Here is a 21,040-nt window from a genome sequence, read left to right as displayed (position 1 = left end):
TCCCATTTCTGACTGCAAGGGACCTATGTTTGTCTTCAATCTTATTCTCCTCACATACCAACTTATTTTTACAATCAGTTTTGATGTTCCTCACTTAGTTTCTTTCATACTCTATTTTCCCCTTCTTGGTCCTCCTTTGCTGAATTTTAAACCACTCCCAGTATTCGGATCTGATGCTTTTTCTGGCTAATGCGTACACCTTGTCTTTCGATCGGATACTCTCTCTAATTTCCCTTGCGAGCCATGGTTTGGCCGTCTTTCCCATTTTATTTTTGAGCCAGACGGGATAGACAATAGCACTCGCTCCTTGAATCTTTGCTGTCCCATTTGCCATTCCTTAATGTAACATTTCCCAAAACTACCATTACCAAACTTGTGCCAGCTCCCAGCCTCCCTTCAGCTGCTGCCAAACAAGGAGGACTCATCATGTTAATAGTTGTCCGTTGGTTGTCTGGAGTTGGAGAATTTCTGGCAAAGACCACACTCTAAACACAGGCAGTATTCAGCACCGAGATGTTCTGCTACCCACAAGGTCCAGTGACCAATTTAAGATGGTTGGAATGGGAGTATCAGCATAGCCCAAGAGCTAAATCTACTGAATACACAACAGCACAGTCTTCAGACAGAAAGGACCAGTGTGCATGTTGCACCTGTTTCAGCTCTGCAAACTTAAGTGAAAAGCCCTTCGCTGTTTCATTCCTCAGGACAATCAATGCCTTGATCAGCCAGGGTCAAACAACGCTCAGCAGTTAACTGTCAATCACCCTCAACTAGCACATCCTCCAGAACAAAGCCACTCATTTGCCAACCACTCTCTTTCAACCTGGGCATCTTGTTAAGCATCCAGAAGGGTGTGTGAGGCTTTAACAGGTGTCCCATTGAAAGCAGTAAACCATTGACTATTTGACACTGTATTCTATCCCTCTCATTGTAAAGGCTTCAATTCATCTCCCCCGCCCCCCCCACAGACATGGTCAGTGGTTGAGCGAGCAGTGGGGGGAATTGGAGTGGAAGATGCTCAAGAGGCTATTCCCTATCTCTATAATTTCCTCCAGCCCCGACAATTCTCATCCTCCTGTTCTAATCCCTCCCTCCCTATCTCTGCAACCTCCTCCAGCCCCTACAATTCTCATCCTCCTGTTCCAATCCCTCCCTTGTACCCTCCCTATCTCTGCAACCTCCTCCAGCCCCTATAATTCTCATCCTCCTGTTCCAATCCCTCGCTCCCCCCCCCCCCACCCCCCCAATCTCTATGACCTCCTCCGAGATCTCTGCATCCCTCCAATTCTGGTCCCTCAAGCATTTCCGACTTCCATCGCTCCACCATTGGTGACCGTGCCTTCAGCTGCCTGGGGACCCAAGATCTGGAATTCCCTCTGTAAACCTCCCCACCTCTCTTTAAAATATTCCTTAAACCCTCCTCTCTGGGCTGTTGGTCGCTGCTATCTCCTCAGGCGGATCTGGGATGAAATATGGTCGATAATTGTGGCAAGTTGGCATTTACTGAATGTGATTATTTGCCTGGGAGCCAGTTTCCTCTCCTTGGGCAAGAGGGGAGGTATATACGCGGAACGTCCCAGTGCCTCGAGTGCTGGCAGGAGAGCAGTGGGGGGAGGGCCCCAGTGCTAAATGAGCTGGAACGAGAATTGCCCCCTCCCCCCCCCACAGCCTGGAAGGAACGCAGGACCACGGAAGCGAGGAGAAGAAGAAACACGGAGGGAGCAGTCCGGGGGGCCGGAAACATTTGTCTTTTTATTACTTTGTTTTCCTTATAAAAAGAAACAGGGCGAAAGGGCCCAGTTAATGGGCACCGTTTCACACAGTTTATATAAAAGATCAACAACACACCGGGGGGGGGGGGGGGGGGGAGGAGGGAGGGATGGGGGCGAGCGAAGAGAGGGAGGGAGGGGGGAGCGAAGAGAGGGAGGGAGGGGGCGAGCGAAGAGAGGGAGGGAGGGGGCGAGCGAAGGGGGGGAGCGAAGAGAGGGAGGGAGGGGGGAGCGAAGAGAGGGAGGGAGGGGGGAGCGAAGAGAGGAGGGAGGGGGGAGCGAAGAGAGGGAGGGAGGAGCGAAGGGAGGGGGGAGCGAAGAGAGGGAGGGAGGGAGGGGGGAGCGAAGGGGGGGAGTGAAGAGAGGGAGGGAGGGGGGAGCGAAGAGAGGGAGGGAGGGGGGAGCGAAGAGAGGGAGGGAGGGGGGAGCGAAGAGAGGGAGGGAGGGAAGAGAGGGAGGGAGGAGCGAAGAGAGGGTGGGGGGGGAGCGAAGAGAGGGGGGGAGCGAAGAGAGGGAGGGAGGAGCGAAGAGAGGGTGGGAGGGGGGGAGCGAAGAGAGGGTGGGAGGGGGGAGCGAAGAGAGGGTGGGAGGGGGGGAGCGAAGAGAGGGTGGGAGGGGGGGAGCGAAGAGAGGGTGGGAGGGGGGGAGCGAAGTGGGGGGGGGGGGTGGAGAGCACACATACACGGGTTATACTCCACACAGTCACTGACGGAATGGAGGGTTGGATTGTTTTGGAGGGAGGGGGGAAGGGAATAAAGGTTGGGGGGGAACGACCCAGTGGGGATCCTGTCAAGTTTTGAAGCCGGGGACAGGAATCAGTTCCGCTAATGGTGTCCAGCCGGCGGGAAAGCTGGAACAGTCGACTGTGAGAGGGCTCAGTATTCGATCAGCCAGCCCCTCACAGTGACAACAGCAGATGGTTCACCCGCCTTCTAACTCTCACACCCTCCCCACACACACAAAACCGCAGGAACAGCAATGGGGGAGACAGTGCCTGGGTGTGCCGGACTGGGGATATCTGACTGGGGGAGACGGTGTGCACAGCCCTCTGGCCAGTTCCCCAAGACACTGACAAGGAACCGCATTCACAGGTTGGGAGGAATAGATTTTGTGCTGTCTCAACAACAGAAGCATTCAGAACCCCACTCCCCTCCCTGTGACCCCACCCCCCCCCACTCACCTTCTGTGCCCCCCACTCCCCTCCCCTCCCTGCACCCCCACCCCCCAATCCCCTCCCTGCACTCTGCCAACCCCCTCCCTGCATGCCCCCACTTCCCCTGCACCTCCCCCATTCCCCACCCCTGTTCACTACTGCACCCCTTTCCCACACCCCCTCCCCTCCTCTCGACTGCACCCCAGTCCCCGGGGGACCGGCGCCAGCCGTCAGCACCCCCACCCCGCTCTCAACCCCCAAGCCACGCCACAAACGCCGACAGGCTTCTGTGAAGACAAGACAGCACAAAATAAAAAGTAGGGGAGAGGTAAGTGGGGAAAAGGGGGTCCAGGGCGAAGGAGGGGGCCTGCGAAGAGGGGAGGGAAAAAATAAAGAGAAACAAATATTCTTTTAAAAAATAGTAACAAAAAAACACAGATCTGGAGTCCCGTGTGGCTTGCTCGACGTCAGGGGGGTGGAGGGAAGAGAAATTCTACCAAAAGTCACGGCGATGATACGAGTCTGGTTCGCAGTACTTGGTGACAACCACCCTGTTGGCAAATTTACGCCCAGCCAGCCCCTGCATTGCCTTCTGACAGTCGAGGATCGAAACAAACTCCACAAAGATCTGTGAGGCAAGAGAGAGGGGAGAGATCAGTCTGAGGGGATCAAACCCAACAATACAGCACAAGAGAGAGAGAGCGGCTAAAAGAATGTACAGCAGGGAGCTATTCAGAAAGGGGCGGGGGGGGAGGTGGAGTAGAGGTGTGGTGGGTAGGGGGAGACACAGGTGGGGAGGTTTACAGTGGAAATTCCAGAGTTTAGGATCCCCCCAGGGCGCTTGAGAGACCGAAATCAGCAGAGCACAGAGATCTCAGAGGTTACAGAGATAGGGAGGGTGCGAGGGAGGCGGAGCACAGAGAGAGGTAGGGAAGGTGCGCGCTGAACAGGAGGGTGAGAATTGAGAGGCTGGAGGAGGTTACAGAGAGAGGGAGGGACGGGGCAGCAACTGGGTGCAGGGTGAGGATGAGGGCAAGAGGTGTACCTTGCCACAGCCTGGCACCTCCAGGCCATCGATGGGCCGTGGGATTTCGATGGATTTGACGATGCCATACTTGCTGCACTCCTCACGAACGTCCTCCACAATCTCCTCATATTCCTCGTCATCCACCAGCTCCTCTGGGGTGATCATATTCATCAGGCACAGAATCTCAGTGGGCATCCCAGCCATCTGGACCTGCGTTGACACCAAGCCTGGTACCTGCAGTGTGACTGGAGTCTGGTTTATCGTGTTCTGGACAGTCCGGGTGGGAAGAGGGGAGAATGGGAAAACCATTAGACTCTCAGTACAGGCGGCAATGTAACATCAGAGCAGGTGGAGGCTACTCAGCACCCCCTCCAGCCTCCGAGTCCATATTCAATAGCTGATCTGATTGTAATCCCAAATCATAAGAACATAAGAAATAGGAGCAGGAGTAGGCCATCTAGCCCTTCGAGCCTGCCCCGCCATTCAATAAGATCATGGCTGATCTGTCGTGGCTCAGTTCCACTTTCCCGCCCTCTCCCCATAACCCTTAATCCCCTCTCTTATCAAAAACCCATCAACCCGCGTCTTAAAAATATTTAGCGAGGCAGCCTCCACCACTTCAACGGGCAGAGAATTCCAGAGATTCACCACCCTTTGAGTGAAGAAGTTCCTCCTCAACTCTGTTCTAAACCGCCCCCCCTTTATCTTGAGGCTGTGCCCCCTAGTCCTACTGTCTTCTTTGAGCGGGAAGAGTCTTTCCACCTCTATCCTATCCATCCCATTCATCATCATATACATCTCAATGAGATCTCCCCTCATTCTTCTAAACTCTAATGGGTACAAGCCTAGTTTATTCAGCCTCTCCTCATAGCTCAACCCCCTCAACTCCGGTATCAGCCTAGTAAACCTCCTCTGCACTCCCTCCAAGGCCAAAATATCTTTGCGCAGGTGCGGCGCCCAAAACTGCACACAGTACTCCAGCTGCGGCCTCACCAATGCCCTATACAGCTGCAGCAAGACCTCCCTACTTTTATATTCAATCCCCTTCGCTATGAAGGCCAGCATCCCATTCGCCTTCCTGACCACCTGCTGCACCTGCAAGCTGGGTTTTTGCGACTCATGCACAAGGACCCCGAGGTCACTCTGCACCGTCGCCTGCTGCAGTTTTTCGCCATGTAAGTAATAGTCCTTCCTACCATTATTCCTACCAAAGTGGACCACCTCACACTTGCCAACATTAAATTCCATTTGCCATTTCCTGGCCCATTCGCCTAGCCTATCTAGATCCTTCTGCAGACTCTCCACACCCTCCGCACAATTTGCTGTTCCCCCAATCTTGGTGTCATCAGCAAATTTCGACACCCTACACTCGGTTCCCTCCTCCAGATCATCTATATAAATAGTAAAAAGCTGAGGCCCCAGCGCCGACCCCTGGGGCACTCCACTAGTCACCATCCGCCAATCCGAATAGCACCCGTTGACCCCCACTCTCTGCCTCCTATTTGACAACCAATCCTCTATCCACACTAACACCCTACCCCCAACTCCATGTCCCCCGACCTTTTGCAATAGCCTCTTATGAGGTACTTTGTCAAACGCCTTCTGAAAATCCAGAAAGACCACATCCACCGGCTCTCCTCTATCCACCGCCCTAGACACATCCTCATAGAACTCCAGTAAATTTGTCAGACACGACTTCCCTTTAATGAAACCGTGCTGCGTCTGCTCTATCAAGCAATTCCCTTCAAGATGCCTCGCAATTTCCTCCTTAATGACAGATTCTAACATTTTACCTACAACAGACGTTAAACTAACCGGCCTATAATTCCCCGCCTTTTGCCTGGCACCCTTCGTAAACAACAGCGTAACATTAGCTGCTTTCCAATCTTCCGGCACTTCCCCGGAATCCAGCGACGTTTGGAAAATAATCACCAAGGCATCCACTATCACCTCCGCCATTTCTTTCAGAAATCCCCCTTTTCCCTCAGCCCCCCCTCCAGCCGTGACCCCCTTGGCCCCCCCCCTCCGGCCGTGACCCCCTCCGTCCCCCCTCCAGCCGTGACCCCTTGTGGATCAGAAGCCTCTCTAATTTGGCCTTGAATATAGTCAATGAGTCACAGCCCCCACTGCTCTCTGGTGGGTGGGGGGCAGAATTCCACACACTGACCCCTCCTCCCTCTCTAAGAGGAGGAATTCCTCCTCCTCCATCTTCAATCGGAGCGAGATCCCCTTATTCTGAAACTGTGTCCTCCTTGTTCTAGAGTCTCCCACACGAGGAGGGGGAACATCCTCTCAGCATCCATCCCGTCTCAATAAGATCCTGTCATTCTAAACTCCCAGTGGGTTCCAGGCCCCAATCTGCTCAAACCTTTCCCCTTCAGACAAACCCCCTTCACCCCAGGAATCAGCCCAGTGAACCTTCTCTGAACAGCCTCCAATGCCAGTCTATCCCTCCCTCAGTAAGGAGACCAAAACTCTGTGCAGTACTCCAGCTGCGGAAACACCACTGCCCAGGACAGCTGCAGAATCAACTACAACAAGACCTGGACAGTATCCAGGCTCAGGCTGACAAGCAGCAAAGTAACGTTCGCGCCACACAAGTGCCAGGCAGTGTCCATCTCCAACAGGAGAGGATCTAACCATCTCCCCCTTGACATTCAATGGTATTACCATCACTGAAACCCCCACTGTCAACATCCTGGGGGTTACCATTGACCAGACACTGAACCAGACCCAGCCGTATAAATACTGTGGCTCCCAGAGCAGGTCAGAGGCTGGGAATCCTGCAGAGAGTAACTCACCTCCTGACTCCCCCCAAAGCCTGTCCACCATCTACAAGGACACAAGTCAGGAGTGTGATGGAATACTCTCCATTTGCCTGGATGAGTGCGGCTCCCAACAACACTCGAGAAGCTCGACACCATCCAGGACAAAGCAGCCCCGCTCGATCGACACACTAACCCCCACCCTCAACATTCACTCCCTCCACCACCGACACACAGAGGCAGCCGTGTGTACCATCTACAAGATGCACTGCAGCGACTCACCAAGGCTCCTTCCACAACACCTTCCAAACCCGCCACCTCTACCACCTAGAAGGACAAGGGCAGCAGACACATGGGGAACACCACCACCTGCAAGTTCCCCGTCCAAGCCCAACACACACCATCCTGACTTGGAAATATATCGGCCGTTCCTGCACTGTGGGTGGGGTCAGAATCCTGGGGGTCCAATAGAAACCCTACAGAGGTGAAAAAAGCTATTTGCCTTTCTCCCATATCCCTCCATCCCTTTAGCCCCAAGACTGAAATCTAATTTCTTTCTGAAATCCCACAACGTTTTGGCCTCAACTACTTTCAGTGTGAGTGAATTCCACATTCCCCACCCTCTGGGTGAAGAAATTTCTCCTCACCTCAGTTATAAAAGGTTTCCCCCTTATCCTCAAACTCTGACCCCTAGTTCTGGACTCCCCCACCATCGGGAACATTCTTTCTGAATCTACCCTGTCTAATCCTGTTAGAATTTTATAAGTTTCTATCAGATCCCCTCTCACTCTAAACTCCAGTGAATATAATCCTAACCCACTCAGTCTCTCCTCATATGACAGACCTGCCATCCCAGGGATCAGCCTGGTAAACCTTCGCTGTGCTCCCTCTATAGCAAGGACATCCTTCCTCAGATAAGGAGACCAAAACTGTACACAATACTCCAGGGGTGGCCTCACCAACACCCTGTACAATTGCAGTAAAACATTCCTATTCCTATACTCAAAGCCTCTCGCTATGAAGACGAACATACCATTTCCCTTCTTTACTGCCTGCTGTACCTGCGCGCTTACTTTCAGCGACTGATGCACGAGGACTCCAAGGTCTCACTGAGTATCCAGTTACACCCTCTCAATTTAACCCATTCAGATAACAATCTGCCTTCCTATTATTGCTACCAAAGTGGATAACCTCACATTTATCCACATTATACTGCATCTACCATACAGATACCCATACACTCAGCCTGTCTAAATCACACTGAACCATCTCTGCATCCTCCCCAGAGCTCACCCTCCCACCCAACTTCGTATCATCTGCAAATTTGGAGATAATACACACAGATCCCTCTTCCTAATCATTAATATATACTGTGAACAGTTGGGGTCTGAGCACAGATCCCTGCAGAATCCCACTAATCACTGACTGCCAATCTGAAAAAGACCCATTTATGCCAACTCTTTGCTTCCTATCTGCTAACCAGCTTTCTATCCATCTCAAGACATTATCCACAATCCCATGTGCTCTAACTTTACACAGTAGTCTGTTATGTGAGACCTTGTCGAAAGCCTTCTGAAAATCTAAATAAACCACATCCACTGGTTCTCCTCGGTCAACTCCATACGTTACATCCTGAAAGAATTCCAATATATTCTTCAAGGATGATTTCCTTTTGTAAATTCGTGCTGACTGTGTCTGATTACACCACTGCCTTCCAAATACTGATTTATGAAATCCTTGATAATACTCGCAACTTCCCCAGTGCTCCTTCAACAGCACCTTCCAAACCCTCCCACCTCTACCTCCTGGGGGAGAACACGCGGGACTGACTGATGTCCAATAACAATCCTGGAACTCCCTCCCTAACAGCACTGTGGGTGTACCTACACCACACAGGACTGCAGTGGGTTCAAGATGGGGGCTTGCCCACCACCTTTTGAAGGTGCAATTAGGGATGGGCAATAAACGCTGATCTAATCAGTGGTGGGCAGACCTCACCAGCCCCCTCTCCCCCAGGGCCATCCAAATACCACCTCGATCCCCACTGCCAGCTCCCACCGGTGCGATATGGAGACGGAGGTTCCTGCGACTTACCGGGGTTGCGTTCTTCGCCCCCACGCTGGCCCGTTGGACGATGAGCTTCTTGTCTCCGAGTTGCATGCCGTTCAATCCGGCAATGGCCTGTAAGAAAAGAGGGGTAACGTCGGGATGGGCGGGGAGGGGAGGGGTGAGGCAAAGGGAGGGAGGACAGAGGGTGAGGGAGCAGAGACAGGGTGGAGTGGGGGTTAGAGGGACGGAGGGAGGTGGAGTTGGGGGAAGGCGGGACGTGGGGGGGGAGGGTTGGGGTGATCAGAGAAGGACAACGACTTAATTCTCGCAGGCGGTCTAGCGCGGCGGTTAGCTAGGGAGGAAGAGTACGGGTGGCCGTGCTTCTTAGCGGCTGCCCTTGTTCGATGGTCTCTGAAACCAATGGGGGGAGAAGAACAGAAAAAAAATTCATCGTAGGATCGATGCAAAGACATCAGAATATTCACTGAGTGGGGGCTTCATGGGCGTGCCGGGGGAGCGGGCGGCATTGCTGGGGGAGGGCTGGGAGAAGCGCTGGGGAAAGAGGATGTGTTCCAAAGCACATGGCAACGGCCAGAGAGACGCGATTCCAGACACAGCGCAGACCCCGCGATGGGACTGAGAGCCACTTTCCTTCCAGGGAGGGAGTTATGTTGTGGGATTAAATACTGCAGCCCAGGACACCTCGCCTGAACCGAGAGCGACCATGGGGTCATCCACACCACTGGCCTGGGCCCTTCGATTGATGTCTCGTCCTGAAAGATGGCACGTCTAACAGTGCAGCCCTCCCTCAGTACTGGCACCGGGGGGAGTGTTGGCCTGGATTATGGGGCTCAAATCCTAGAGTATATACATCTACCTCCGACAGTGCAGCACTCCCTCAGTACTGGCACCGGGGGGAGTGTCAGCCTGGATTATGGAGCTCAAATCCTAGAGTAGATACACCTACCCCCAACAGTGCAGCACTCCCTCAGTACTGACACCGGGGGGGGGGGGGGGGGGGGAGTGTCAGCCTGGATTATGGAGCTCAAATCCTAGAGTATATACATCTACCCCGGACAGTGCAGCACTCCCTCAGTACTGGCACCGGGGGGGGGGGGGGGGGGAGTGTCAGCCTGGATTATGGAGCTCAAATCCTAGAGTATATACATCTACCCCCGACAGTGCAGCACTCCCTCAGTACTGGCACCGGGGGCAGTGTCAGCCTGGATTACGGAGCTCAAATCCTAGAGTATATACATCTACCCCCGACAGTGCAGCACTCCCTCAGTACTGGCACCGGGGGCAGTGTCAGCCTGGATTACGGAGCTCAAATCCTAGAGTATATACATCTACCCCCGACAGTGCAGCACTCCCTCAGTACTGGCACCGGGGGCAGTGTCAGCCTGGATTATGGAGCTCAAATCCTAGAGTATATACATCTACCCCCGACAGTGCAGCACTCCCTCAGTACTGGCACCGGGGGCAGTGTCAGCCTGGATTACGGAGCTCAAATCCTAGAGTATATACATCTACCCCCGACAGTGCAGCACTCCCTCAGTACTGGCACCGGGGGCAGTGTCAGCCTGGATTATGGAGCTCAAATCCTAGAGTATATACATCTACCCCTGACAGTGCAGCACTCCCTCAGTACTGGCACCGGGGGGGAGTGTCGGTCTGGATTATGGAGCTCAAATCCTAGAGTATATACATCTACCCCCGACAGTGCAGCACTCCCTCAGTACTGGCACTAGGCACTAATACTAATGCTTGAACAGACCAGGCTGGAGCAAGAACCCAACTGAGGCACCAAGCAGCACAGATTTTCATCCAGCAACTTCCTATGGTTCTGCGAGGCACCATACCCAGGGTAGAGAAAGAGACCAGGGCGCGATAACTCCCAGTGTGAGGTTCCCCAAGTAACTGCCGGACCCCGGGGTCTCGGTAAGCAGCCCCTGCCGTGCTCCCTTACCTGATCAGTGACGTTGATGTCAACGTATTCACAGAAAGCGTAACCCTTGGATAGCCCAGTAGCACTATCTTTCACCAGATTGAATGCTTTCAGGGGTCCAAAAGATGTGAGAAGCTCCTTCACCTGTGAACCAGAACAGATGAGTGATAGAGAGTCAGAGTTATGTGAAGGGCATGAAATCTCATAGCAACAGAGCCTGGATTTATTTCCCAGCACTCCCTCAGTACTGGCACCGGGGGGGAGTGTTGGCCTGGATTATGGGGCTCAAATCCTAGAGTATATACATCTACCTCCGACAGTGCAGCACTCCCTCAGTACTGGTACCGGGGGGAGTGTCGGCCTGGATTATGGGGCTCAAATCCTAGAGTACATACATCTACCCCCGACAGTGCAGCACTCCCTTGTCCCCACCCCCAGAGGGTGTCTCCGTGATTACCTGATCATCGTTTAGATAGTTCGGCAGACCTCCGATGAACAGCTTGTGTGGGGAATCAGGGACAACAGTGGAAACGACACCTGCAAGGACACAGAGAGAGAAACAGACGGGGGGGGGTTAGAGGAGAACATGACGTGAACACACTGAGGTGACCCTGGGACAGTCAGAAGCCTGGGACACTGTGAGAAAGGACTGTAAGAGCTACTCATCTCACACTGGGCCAACATTCATCCACATTCCCACAGAAATTACAATCAATCACTAAATCCCCGCAGATAACTGCAGGGGCAGCCAGTCCCCAAGACCACAATTTTCAAATTCACATCCCTCCCTCCCTATCTCTGTAACCTCCTCCAGCCCCTACAATTCTTGCCCTCCTGTTCACATCCCTCCCTCCCTATCTCTGTACCTCCTCCAGCAACTCCAATTCTCATTCTCCTGTTCAAATCCCTCCCTCGCTCCCTCCCTATCTCTGTAACCTCCTCCAGCCCCTCCAATTCTCACCCTCTGTTCACATCCCTCCCTCGCCCTCTGTTCACATCCCTCCCTCGCCCTCTCCCTCTTTCTGGAACGTGTAAATGTTGCCCAGTCGCTGCGCTCCTACAATGAGCCCGCTTGCGCTGGGTATCAGCCAGTATTTACCTGGCACGTATACGGACGGGTTCTCAGACATCCCGGGCAGCGGCTGGTAGTCGTGCGGGCGACGGATCTTCAGCGACTGGCCCTGGAAGATGATACCGTCGAAAGCCATCGCCTGTGTCGTCTCGTCAACTGATCGGAACTGAGAAAGAGAGAGCGAACATGAGAGAGCAACAGAGGGGAGGGGAGGGCTGAGTGGGTGGGGGATGGACGGACAGACAGAACGGGGGGGACGGAGGGAAGGGGGGGATGGGAGTGAAGGGGGGGGGGGAACAGAATGAAGGGGCTGGATTGTGTGCCACTGAATGACTCTGAACCAGCCCCCAAAATGTGGGAAAGTCAGCAGCGAACGTACCTCGAGGAAGGCGAAGTTCTTGTCTTGGTTGATCTGTACGGCCAGCACAGGGTTCCCTGCTGCCTGCGAGAGCGCGGCCAGACGCATTTGAGCATTGAAGAAATCTGCCATTGCTTCCTATCGGGAAGACACACACAAGAAAGGGGGTGAGATATCACTCGCGAACGAGGTTGCAAGAGAACTTCCGTGACCCCCACCATCTCCGATAGACTCAATCCCTGACTATCCACAGCCTCCCGGGGAGGGGGGACAAGAGGGGGGTGTACCAGTCCTGGGTGTCTACGATGGGGGACAGTGTAGGGGGAGCTTTACTCTGTATCTAACCATGTGCTGTCCCTGTCCTGGGAGTGTTTGATGGGGACAGTGTAGAGGGAGCTTTACTCTGTATCTAACCCTGTGCTGTACCTGTCCTGGGAGTGTTTGATGGGGACAGTGTAGAGGGAGCTTTACTCTGTATCTAACCCCGTGCTGTACCTGTCCTGGGAGTGTTTGATGGGGGACAGTGTAGAGGGAGCTTTACTCTGTATCTAACCCCGTGCTGTACCTGTCCTGGGAGTGTTTGATGGGGGGACAGTGTAGAGGGAGCTTTACTCTGTATCTAACCCCGTGCTGTACCTGTCCTGGGAGTGTTTGATGGGGACAGTGTAGAGGGAGCTTTACTCTGTATCTAACCCCGTGCTGTACCTGTCCTGGGAGTGTTTGATGGGGATAAGATTTTGGAAATACCTCAGTCACACCGAAGGGAATGTTGCCAACGTAGAGTCTTCGCGCTTGCCGAGTCATCTGACTGCCAACCACTGGAACCTGGGTTGGGGTGACCGCCAAACCATCAGGGGTGACTGTGGGCAGTAGTGCGGTGGCTGGAATTTGACCTGCCGCTTTAGAAAAAGGAAAACCGAAGGAGACAAGAGAAGGAGAGACAAATAAAAAAAGATTAGACACGTGGAAGAAAATCTCACCCTCATCACAGGCTTGAGGGGCTGAATGGCCCCCTCCTGTTCCTGTGTAACGGGCTCGAGGGGCTGAATGGCCTCCTCCTGTTCCTGTGTAACAGGCCTGAGGGGCTGAATGGCCCATTCCTGTGTAATATGAGGAGAACTGATGGAGGGTCAGGCATTGTAAAGCCACCGAGGGGCTCGATGCATCTCACCTTGCATCGCTTTATACTGCATGGGGGTGATGTGTTCGAATCCTGGGGGCGGTACATCCCAGTATTTGTATGGTTTCTTCTTCTGAATCCGTCTCGGAGATCGGCTGGACAATGAGAGAGACAGATGGGGGAGTCAGTCTCAAGGCAGTTCAACTGATGTTAATCCAGTTCTGTCACTCAGTACCCCCACCCTCCCCCCAACACCCTGTGTTACTGACTGTATCTGTACTGATATTAATCCAGCTCCCTCACACTGTTACTCAGTAACCCCTCTCCCCCCCAGCACCCTGTGTTACTGACTGTATCTGTCCTGATGTTAATCCAGCTCCCTCACACTGTCACTCAGTAACCCCTCTCTCCCCCAGCACCCTGTGTTACTGACTGTATCTGTACTGATGTTAATCCAGCTCCCTCACAGTCACTCAGTAACCCCTCTCTCCACCACCCCATGCCCCCCAGCACCTTGTGTTACTGACTGTATCTGTACTGATGTTAATCCAGCTCCCTCACACTGTCACTCAGTAACCCCTCTCCCCCCAGCGCCCTGTGTTACTGACTGTATCTGTACTGATGTTAATCCAGCTCCCTCACACTGTTACTCAGTAACCCCTCTCCCCCCAGCACCCTGTGTTACTGACTGTATCTGTACTGATGTTAATCCAGCTCCCTCACACTGTTACTCAGTAACCCCTCTCCCCCCAGCACCCTGTGTTACTGACTGTATCTGTACTGATGTTAATCCAGCTCCCTCACAGTCACTCAGTAACCCCTCTCTCCACCACCCCATGCCCCCCAGCACCTTGTGTTACTGACTGTATCTGTACTGATGTTAATCCAGCTCCCTCACACTGTTACTCAGTAACCCCTCTCTCCCCCAGCACCCTGTGTTACTGACTGTATCTGTACTGATGTTAATCCAGCTCCCTCACAGTCACTCAGTAACCCCTCTCCCCCCAGCACCCTGTGTTACTGACTGTATCTGTACTGATGTTAATCCAGCTCCCTCACAGTCACTCAGTAACCCCTCTCTCCACCACCCCATGCCCCCCAGCACCTTGTGTTACTGACTGTATCTGTACTGATGTTAATCCAGCTCCCTCACACTGTCACTCAGTAACCCCTCTCTCCCCCCAGCACCCTGTGTTACTGACTGTATCTGTACTGATGTTAATCCAGCTCCCTCACAGTCACTCAGTAACCCCTCTCTCCACCACCCCATGCCCCCCAGCACCTTGTGTTACTGACTGTATCTGTACTGATGTTAATCCAGCTCCCTCACACTGTCACTCAGTAACCCCTCTCCCCCCCAGCACCCTGTGTTACTGACTGTATCTGTACTGATGTTAATCCAGCTCCCTCACACTGTCACTCAGTAACCCCTCTCCCCCCCCAGCACCCTGTGTTACTGACTGTATCTGTACTGATGTTAATCCAGCTCCCTCACACTGTCACTCAGTAACCCCTCTCCCCCCCAGCACCCTGTGTTACTGTTGGTATCTGTACTGTTAATCCAGCTCCCTCACACTGTCACTCAGTAACCCCTCTCCCCCCACCCCCCAGCACCCTGTGTTACTGTTGGTATCTGTACTGTTAATCCAGCTCCCTCACACTGTTACTCAGTAACCCCTCCCCCTCAGCACCCTGTGTTACTGACTGTATCTGTACTGATATTAATCCAGCTCCCTCACACTGTTACTCAGTAACTCCTCCCCCCCAGCATCCTGTGTTACACATTGGTATCTGTACTGATGTTAATCCAGCTCCCTCCCTCTCTCTCACATTGCCATGCTGCCTCCCTCTCACCAAGGTTAGCCATGTTACCTGCGACGCCTGCGTTCCCGAGAAGCACTCCGCCGTTCCCGGTTTACCCGGTCCCTGCTCCGACTCCGCCGCTTGCGATCCCGGCTTCGGGAACGACTGCGACTCTTTTTCTTGTGACGGTTCTCCTTGTCTCGCTCTACAGATTGGGGGAGGAAGAGAGGTGGAGTGAGCAGTAGATGGGGGTGAGACATCACCCATGTCCCGGCTGCAATCAGAACGGTGGGTAAACTCTGGCGAACTACCATCAACCAGCAGGGCCACGAGCAATCCCTGGCTTTTACCCACAGTAAATCGAGAACTGGAGAGGCTGGAGGAGGTTACAGGGATAGAGAGAGAGGGAGCAAGGGAGGGATTTAAACAGGAGGTTGAGGATTGTAGGGGCTGGAGGAGGTTACAGGGATAGAGAGAGAGGGAGCGATTTGAACAGGAGGATGAGGATTGTAGGGAATGGAGGTGGGGGGAAATGGAGGCCGGGGCCGGAGGGACGGAGGTTGGGGGGAGAACAGAGGCTGGGGGGAAATGCAATAGTATTGGTTATAATCTTTCACTAGATCCTAGTGTGTTGTTAGCTTGAAAATGTAACCAGAATGTTTAGGGATGAATGGGGGTGGGGAAAACCAGGGAGTTTCCTAAGATCTGGTGTCGGGTGAGGGCTGGAATTTAAGGACATGGAACAAGAAACGTAAAACAAAATGTTACAACACAGTGTTAGTTGCAAAATTCCCCAGGGGGAGCAGTATGTGCGGTTTACCTCGATTCACTGTTCGAACTGAACAAAGTGCCACACTTGAGCTTGTCACAAGGTGAAGGGCCCATGGGATTTGGGAATAATATCCTGGCATGGCCAGTAGATCAGTTAATGGACAGGAAGCAGGGATTGGGCAGGAGTGAGGCTCTCCCCGTTCGGTCAGGTGTGAGTAGTGGAGTGTCATCTCGATCACTGCTGGACCTCAGTTATTTACAGTCCACATTCACGACTTAAGATGGAGAAACAGATTCAGGCAACACGGTTTGCTGTTGACACTAGACTAGGTGGGAAGGACACAGAGGTGGAACTGCATTCAACTGGTGTGCTGTGTCCATTCCTTCCCAAGAGGACTTGAAGACAGGAGCAAGGATGTCTTACTGCAGCTGGACAGGGCCTTGGTGAGACCACATCTGGAGTATTGTGCGTAGTTCTGCTCTCCTTCTCTGAAACAGGATAATATTTGCTCTAGAGGGAGTGTAGAGAAGGTTCAGTAGACTGATTCCTGGGATAGCAGGATTGTCATATGATGAGAGATTGGCTGGACTGGGTCTGGATTCACTGGAATTTAGAAGAATGAGAGGGCGTCTCATGGAAACAGATAAATCTCTTGACAGGGCTGGATAGACTGGATGCAGGGATATGGTTTCCTCTGGTTAGAAGGTCAAGAACAAGGGGTCACAGTCTCAGGGTACAGGGGAGGCCTTTTTACAGATTTTTCTTCACTCAGAGGGTGGTGAACCTGCAGAGGCCAAGCCACTGAATATATATTAAAGGTGGAAACAGAGAGATTTCTAGTCTCTGAAGACAGCAGTGGGTATGGGGAGAATGCACGGCGAGGTGTAGCGAGTCGCGATAGGGGATCAGCCACGACCAGACTGAATGGTGGAGCAGGCTCAAAGGGCTGAATTCTGCCCTCTTGTTTTCCGAAGAAGTGAGTGCACACAGCAGGAGGTGGAGAACAAACATCGAAGGAGATGAAACCGTGTTCAAAGTGCTTGCCAGCTACCCTGTTGGGGAGTTGGAGAAGAGGATTACCTAACCACCAGAAGCCCCAACCAGAAGACAGTCACTTACAACCCTGTCAGGCCAAGCACTAACTGTATTGATTTGAGTGTTCCCCTCTCCAAAGGATGTTTTTAAGTTAATTTTGGGCTGTGTGTTCAGTTTTGTGTTAGGATTGTAGACTAGGCTCTGAAGCCTGCCTTCCTCTCCTCCAATGAGGGGTTTTGAGGTTGGATCAGTGAAAGACACCAATCTTTCTCTTCCCCTGTAAAGGGCTTTATTCAGGTGTGGTCATTTTAAGGTCTATTTGGGAGTTTTAATTAGATGATTAATGAGATAATATCTCATTAAGATTTGATTTAGCCCCTCGAGCCACTCTGCCATTTAAGCTGATCACAGCTGACCTTATCCTGGTCACAGCTCCACTTTCCTGCCTGTTCCCCATCGTCCTTCATCCCGCTTTCCATCAGAAACATACCTGTTACTTCATAAACATCTCTATCACGTCGCAAACCATTCTATCTAGCAACGGTTGGTATCACTGCCTCACAGCTCCAGGGACTCGGGTTTGATTCCTGGCTTGGATCACTGTCTGTGTGGAGTCTGCAAATTCTCCCTGTGTCTGCGTGGGTTTCTTCCGGGTACTCCAGTCCTACCCCCCCCCATCCAAAGGCGTGCGGGTTAAGAGCATTGGCCATGCTAAATTCTCCCTCAGTGTGGCAACTTGGGGATTTTCACAGTAAAGTTTATTTACTAGTCACAAGTAAGGCTTGAATTAACACTGCAATGTAGTTGCATTGGAGCATTGTGCACTGTTCCAGTCTCTGTATCCCTCGGTTAGACCACACTGGGAGCACCGTGCACAGTTCCAGTCTCCGTATCCCTCAGTTAGACCCACACTGGGAGCACCGTGCAGAGTTCCGGTCTCCATACCCTTCGGTTAGACCACACTCGGAGCACTGTGCACAGTTCCAGTCTCCGCACCCCTTGGTTAGACCACACTGGGAGCACCGTGCACAATTCCGGTCTCCGTACCCTTTGCTTAGACCCACACTGGGAGCACTGTGCACAGTTCCAGTCTCCGTATCCCTCGGTTAGACAACACTCGGAGCACTGTGCACAGTTCCAGTCTCCGTATCCCTCGGTTAGACCACACTGGGAGCGCTGTGCACCATTGAAATACTAATGGGTGGCACAGTGGCTAGCACTGCAGTCTCACAGCGCCAGGGACCGAGGTTCAATTCCCGGCTTGGGTCATAGTCTGTGTGGAGTTCTCCCCATGTCTGTGTGGGCTTCCTCCGGGTGCTCCAGTTTCCTCCCACAGATCGAACAACGTGCTAGTTAGGGTGCACTAGCCATGCTAAATTCTCCCTCTGTGTACCCGAACTGGCACCGGAGTGTGGCGACTAGGGGATTTTCACAGCAACTTCATTGCAGTGTTAATGTAAACCTACTTGTGACACTATTAACTTTAATCTTTATCTCTTTCTTGAATCTGTTGATTGATTCTGCCTCCACTGCATCTGGGGCAGTGACTTCCACAGATTCACAACCTTCAGAGCAGTAGCTTCTCCTCATCTCAGATTGAACCAACCTCCTTTTCACTCTATATCTCTGACCTCTTGTTCTAGACTGTTCCACTTTGGTAATCTGTATGGTCTAAGCCCTGAAGCTTGCCTTCCCCCAGGTTTATTCAGTTTAATGTCAGGTGTTTAATGTTTATTTTGATGTTTTAATCTTGATTTGGGGGATTTTATGGACTAGGCCCTGAAACTTGCTTCTCATACTCCCCTCTAAAGGGCTTTATTCAAGTCCTTGGAGCTGTTTTTATGGACCAGGCCATTAAGCCTGTCTCTCTCTCTCTCTCCCCCCCTGTAAAGGGGTTCACTCAGCTTTACTTGGACATTTGATGTGTATTTGGATATTTTAGAAGTAATCAGAGAGTCCTACTGTGCAGAAGGTGGCCATTCGGCCCATTGAGTCTGCACCAAATACCATCCCTATCTGCATATCCCCCATGTATTTACCCAGCTAGTCCCCCTGACACTAAGGGACAATTTAGCATGACCAATCCATCTAACCCACACAATCTTTGGAGTGTGGGAGTAAACTGGAGCACCCAGATGGAACACACGCAGACACGGGGAGAACATGCAAACTCCACAAATTAACCCGAGGCCAGAACTGAAACGGGTCCCTGGCACTGTGAGGCAGCAGTGCTAACCACTGTGCCACCTGCCATTTTGGTATAATGTTTATTCAGTATTTTTATGCACTAGGCCCTGAAGCCTGCTTCCCTCTCTCCCTGTAAAGGGGTTTATTCAGGTCTCATAGAAACCCCAGTGCAGTAGAGGACCATTTGGCCAATCGAGTTTGCACCAACAACGATCCCACCCAGGCCATTCCCGTAATCCCACACATTTACCCCGCGAATCCGTCTAACCTACACATTCCAGGAAACTTAGAGGCAATTTAATATGGCCAGTGCACCTAACCTGCACCTCTTTGGACAGTGTTTATTGGGTTGAAGTTTATTTGGAAGTTTTTATGGACTGGGTCCTGAAGCCTGCTCCCTCTCCCACCGTAAAAGGAATTTATTCAGCTTTAGTGAGGTTTTTAAGGTTTATTTAGTTGTGTTTATTTGGGTTTTTTTTAAACAGACTAGGCCTTGAAGTCTGAGTCTCCCTCCCCCGGTAGATGGGTTTATTCAGATTGAGTGAGGTTTATTCAGGTTGTGTGGTTTATTCAGTTCGACAGAAACAGAAAATGCTGGAAAATCTCAGCAGGTCTGACAGTATCTGTGGGGAGAGAAAAGAGCCAATGTTTTGAGTTTAGATGACCCTTCATCAGCTCTGACGAAGGGACATCCAGACTCAAAACACTGGCTCTTATTTTCTCTCCACAGACGCTGTCAGACCTGCTGAGATTTTCAGTTTTCGTTTCAGATTCCAGTACCCACAGTAATTTGACTTTATTCAGTTTAATATCGATGTTTTATTGTTGATCTGGGGTTTTTTTGTAGACAAACCCTGAAGTCTAGTTCCCCCCCTTATGGGGGGTGGGGCGGTTATAGAGGTTTACTGCAGTTTATATCAGTGTTGTAATGTTTATTTTTGTGTTTTAGGTTTTTTTTGCTCTTATGGACTAGGCCCTGAACCCCCTCTCTCTCCCTACAGACAGGTATACGCAGGTTCAGAGGAGTTTATTTGTGTTTATTCAGCTTTATAGAATCACAAACTCGGAGCAGAAGGCCTTTCCCTGTAAATGGGTTTATTCCAGTTTAGTGGCATTTATATCTTTATTTTATGGTTTATATTAGTGTTTTAATGTTTATTTGGGAGTTTTCATGCTCTTTTGAAGGGTTTTAGGGACTAGGTCCTGAAACCTGCCCCTCTCTCCCCCTGTAAAGGGGTTTAGTGAGATTTATTTGGGTTTATTCAGGGATATATTAGTGTTTTAATGTTTATTGGGGGGTTTTCATGCTGTTCTGGGTGATTTAGGGACTAGGCCCTGAAGCCTGCCCCCCTCTCCCCCTGTAAAGGGGTTTAGTGAGGTTTATTTGGGTTTATTCAGGGTTATATTTGTGTTTTAATGTTTATTGGGGGGGTTTTCATGCTGTTCTGGGTGATTTAGGGACTAGGCCCTGAAGCCTGCCTCTCGTACTCACCCTGCCGGTTCTCATGAAGCTGCTTCTCGAACTCATCGAACTCAGACATGCTGCTGCTGTGCTTGGGCGGGCGGCTGGCCTGGAAGGAGGTATTTGGAGCCCAGGAAGTGTTTTATATACATATATTGTGTTATTTCTCTTTCTCTCTCTCTCTCCTCCACGCCGCGCTTCACAGATTTCCAGGGGGTACGGGGGGGAGAGAGGGAGGCAACTACGCAGCCGCACAAGCCGCCCCGCCAAGTCCTGGGTGGACTCGGCTGGAGCGCCTGCGCACTGACGCTGAGAGGACTCGGGGCCGGGGCGCCTGCGCGCTGGCGCTGGGAGGACTCGGGGCCGGGGCGCTTGGGCACTGGCGCTGGGTGCCCTCAAAACCGGGGCGCCTGCGCACCAGAAGGATCACGCGAGGAGGGGAAGAAGTGGACGCCTGCGCTCTAGGGCCTGTTTCCCGCGCGCCTGCGCTCCAGCATCTGAGCGCGCCGTCCGGACTTGG

General features: G+C 52.1%; 1 protein-coding gene across 2 annotated transcripts; it reads right to left on the bottom strand.

The window, feature by feature from the left end:
• Positions 1-3,132: 3,132 nt before the first annotated feature.
• LOC145339559 (splicing factor U2AF 65 kDa subunit) lies at positions 3,133-20,807 on the bottom strand. 2 transcript variants are annotated; one of them, XM_080184044.1, is made up of 11 exons: positions 20,551-20,807; positions 15,134-15,269; positions 13,313-13,416; positions 12,889-13,040; positions 12,163-12,279; positions 11,811-11,949; positions 11,169-11,248; positions 10,733-10,855; positions 8,809-8,895; positions 3,968-4,216; positions 3,133-3,550 (listed from the first exon to the last, which is right to left on the bottom strand). In XM_080184044.1, the coding sequence occupies exons 1-11, from the start codon at positions 20,597-20,599 to the stop codon at positions 3,416-3,418; spliced, it is 1,371 nt and encodes a 456-aa protein (XP_080040170.1). In that variant the 5' UTR covers positions 20,600-20,807; the 3' UTR covers positions 3,133-3,415. The 2 variants fall into 2 exon arrangements, with proteins under 2 accessions (XP_080040170.1, XP_080040171.1); XM_080184045.1 differs by having other exon boundaries at positions 12,889-13,034.
• Between the last annotated feature and the right edge of the window lie 233 nt (positions 20,808-21,040).

This window comes from Carcharhinus amblyrhynchos, unplaced genomic scaffold (assembly GCF_965287045.1).
Source record: "Carcharhinus amblyrhynchos unplaced genomic scaffold, sCarAmb.v2.hapA scaffold_536, whole genome shotgun sequence".
In the NCBI taxonomy this organism is placed as follows: domain Eukaryota; kingdom Metazoa; phylum Chordata; class Chondrichthyes; order Carcharhiniformes; family Carcharhinidae; genus Carcharhinus; species Carcharhinus amblyrhynchos.
Note: the sequence above shows the minus strand (reverse complement) of the source record. Positions and strands in the feature narration are given on the sequence as shown.

Bases quoted from the DNA above. Each gene is read 5' to 3' on its own strand.
- LOC145339559 (XM_080184044.1), bottom strand. From the start codon at position 20,599: ATGTCTGAGTTCGATGAGTTCGAGAAGCAGCTTCATGAGAACCGGCAG. The intron at 11,249-11,810 runs GTAAATACTGGC...GTGTCCTTGCAG, and splicing joins CCCGTCCGTATACGTGCCAG to GTGTCGTTTCCACTGTTGTC. The intron at 3,551-3,967 runs GTACACCTCTTG...CTTGCCTCACAG, and splicing joins AGGTGCCAGGCTGTGGCAAG to ATCTTTGTGGAGTTTGTTTC.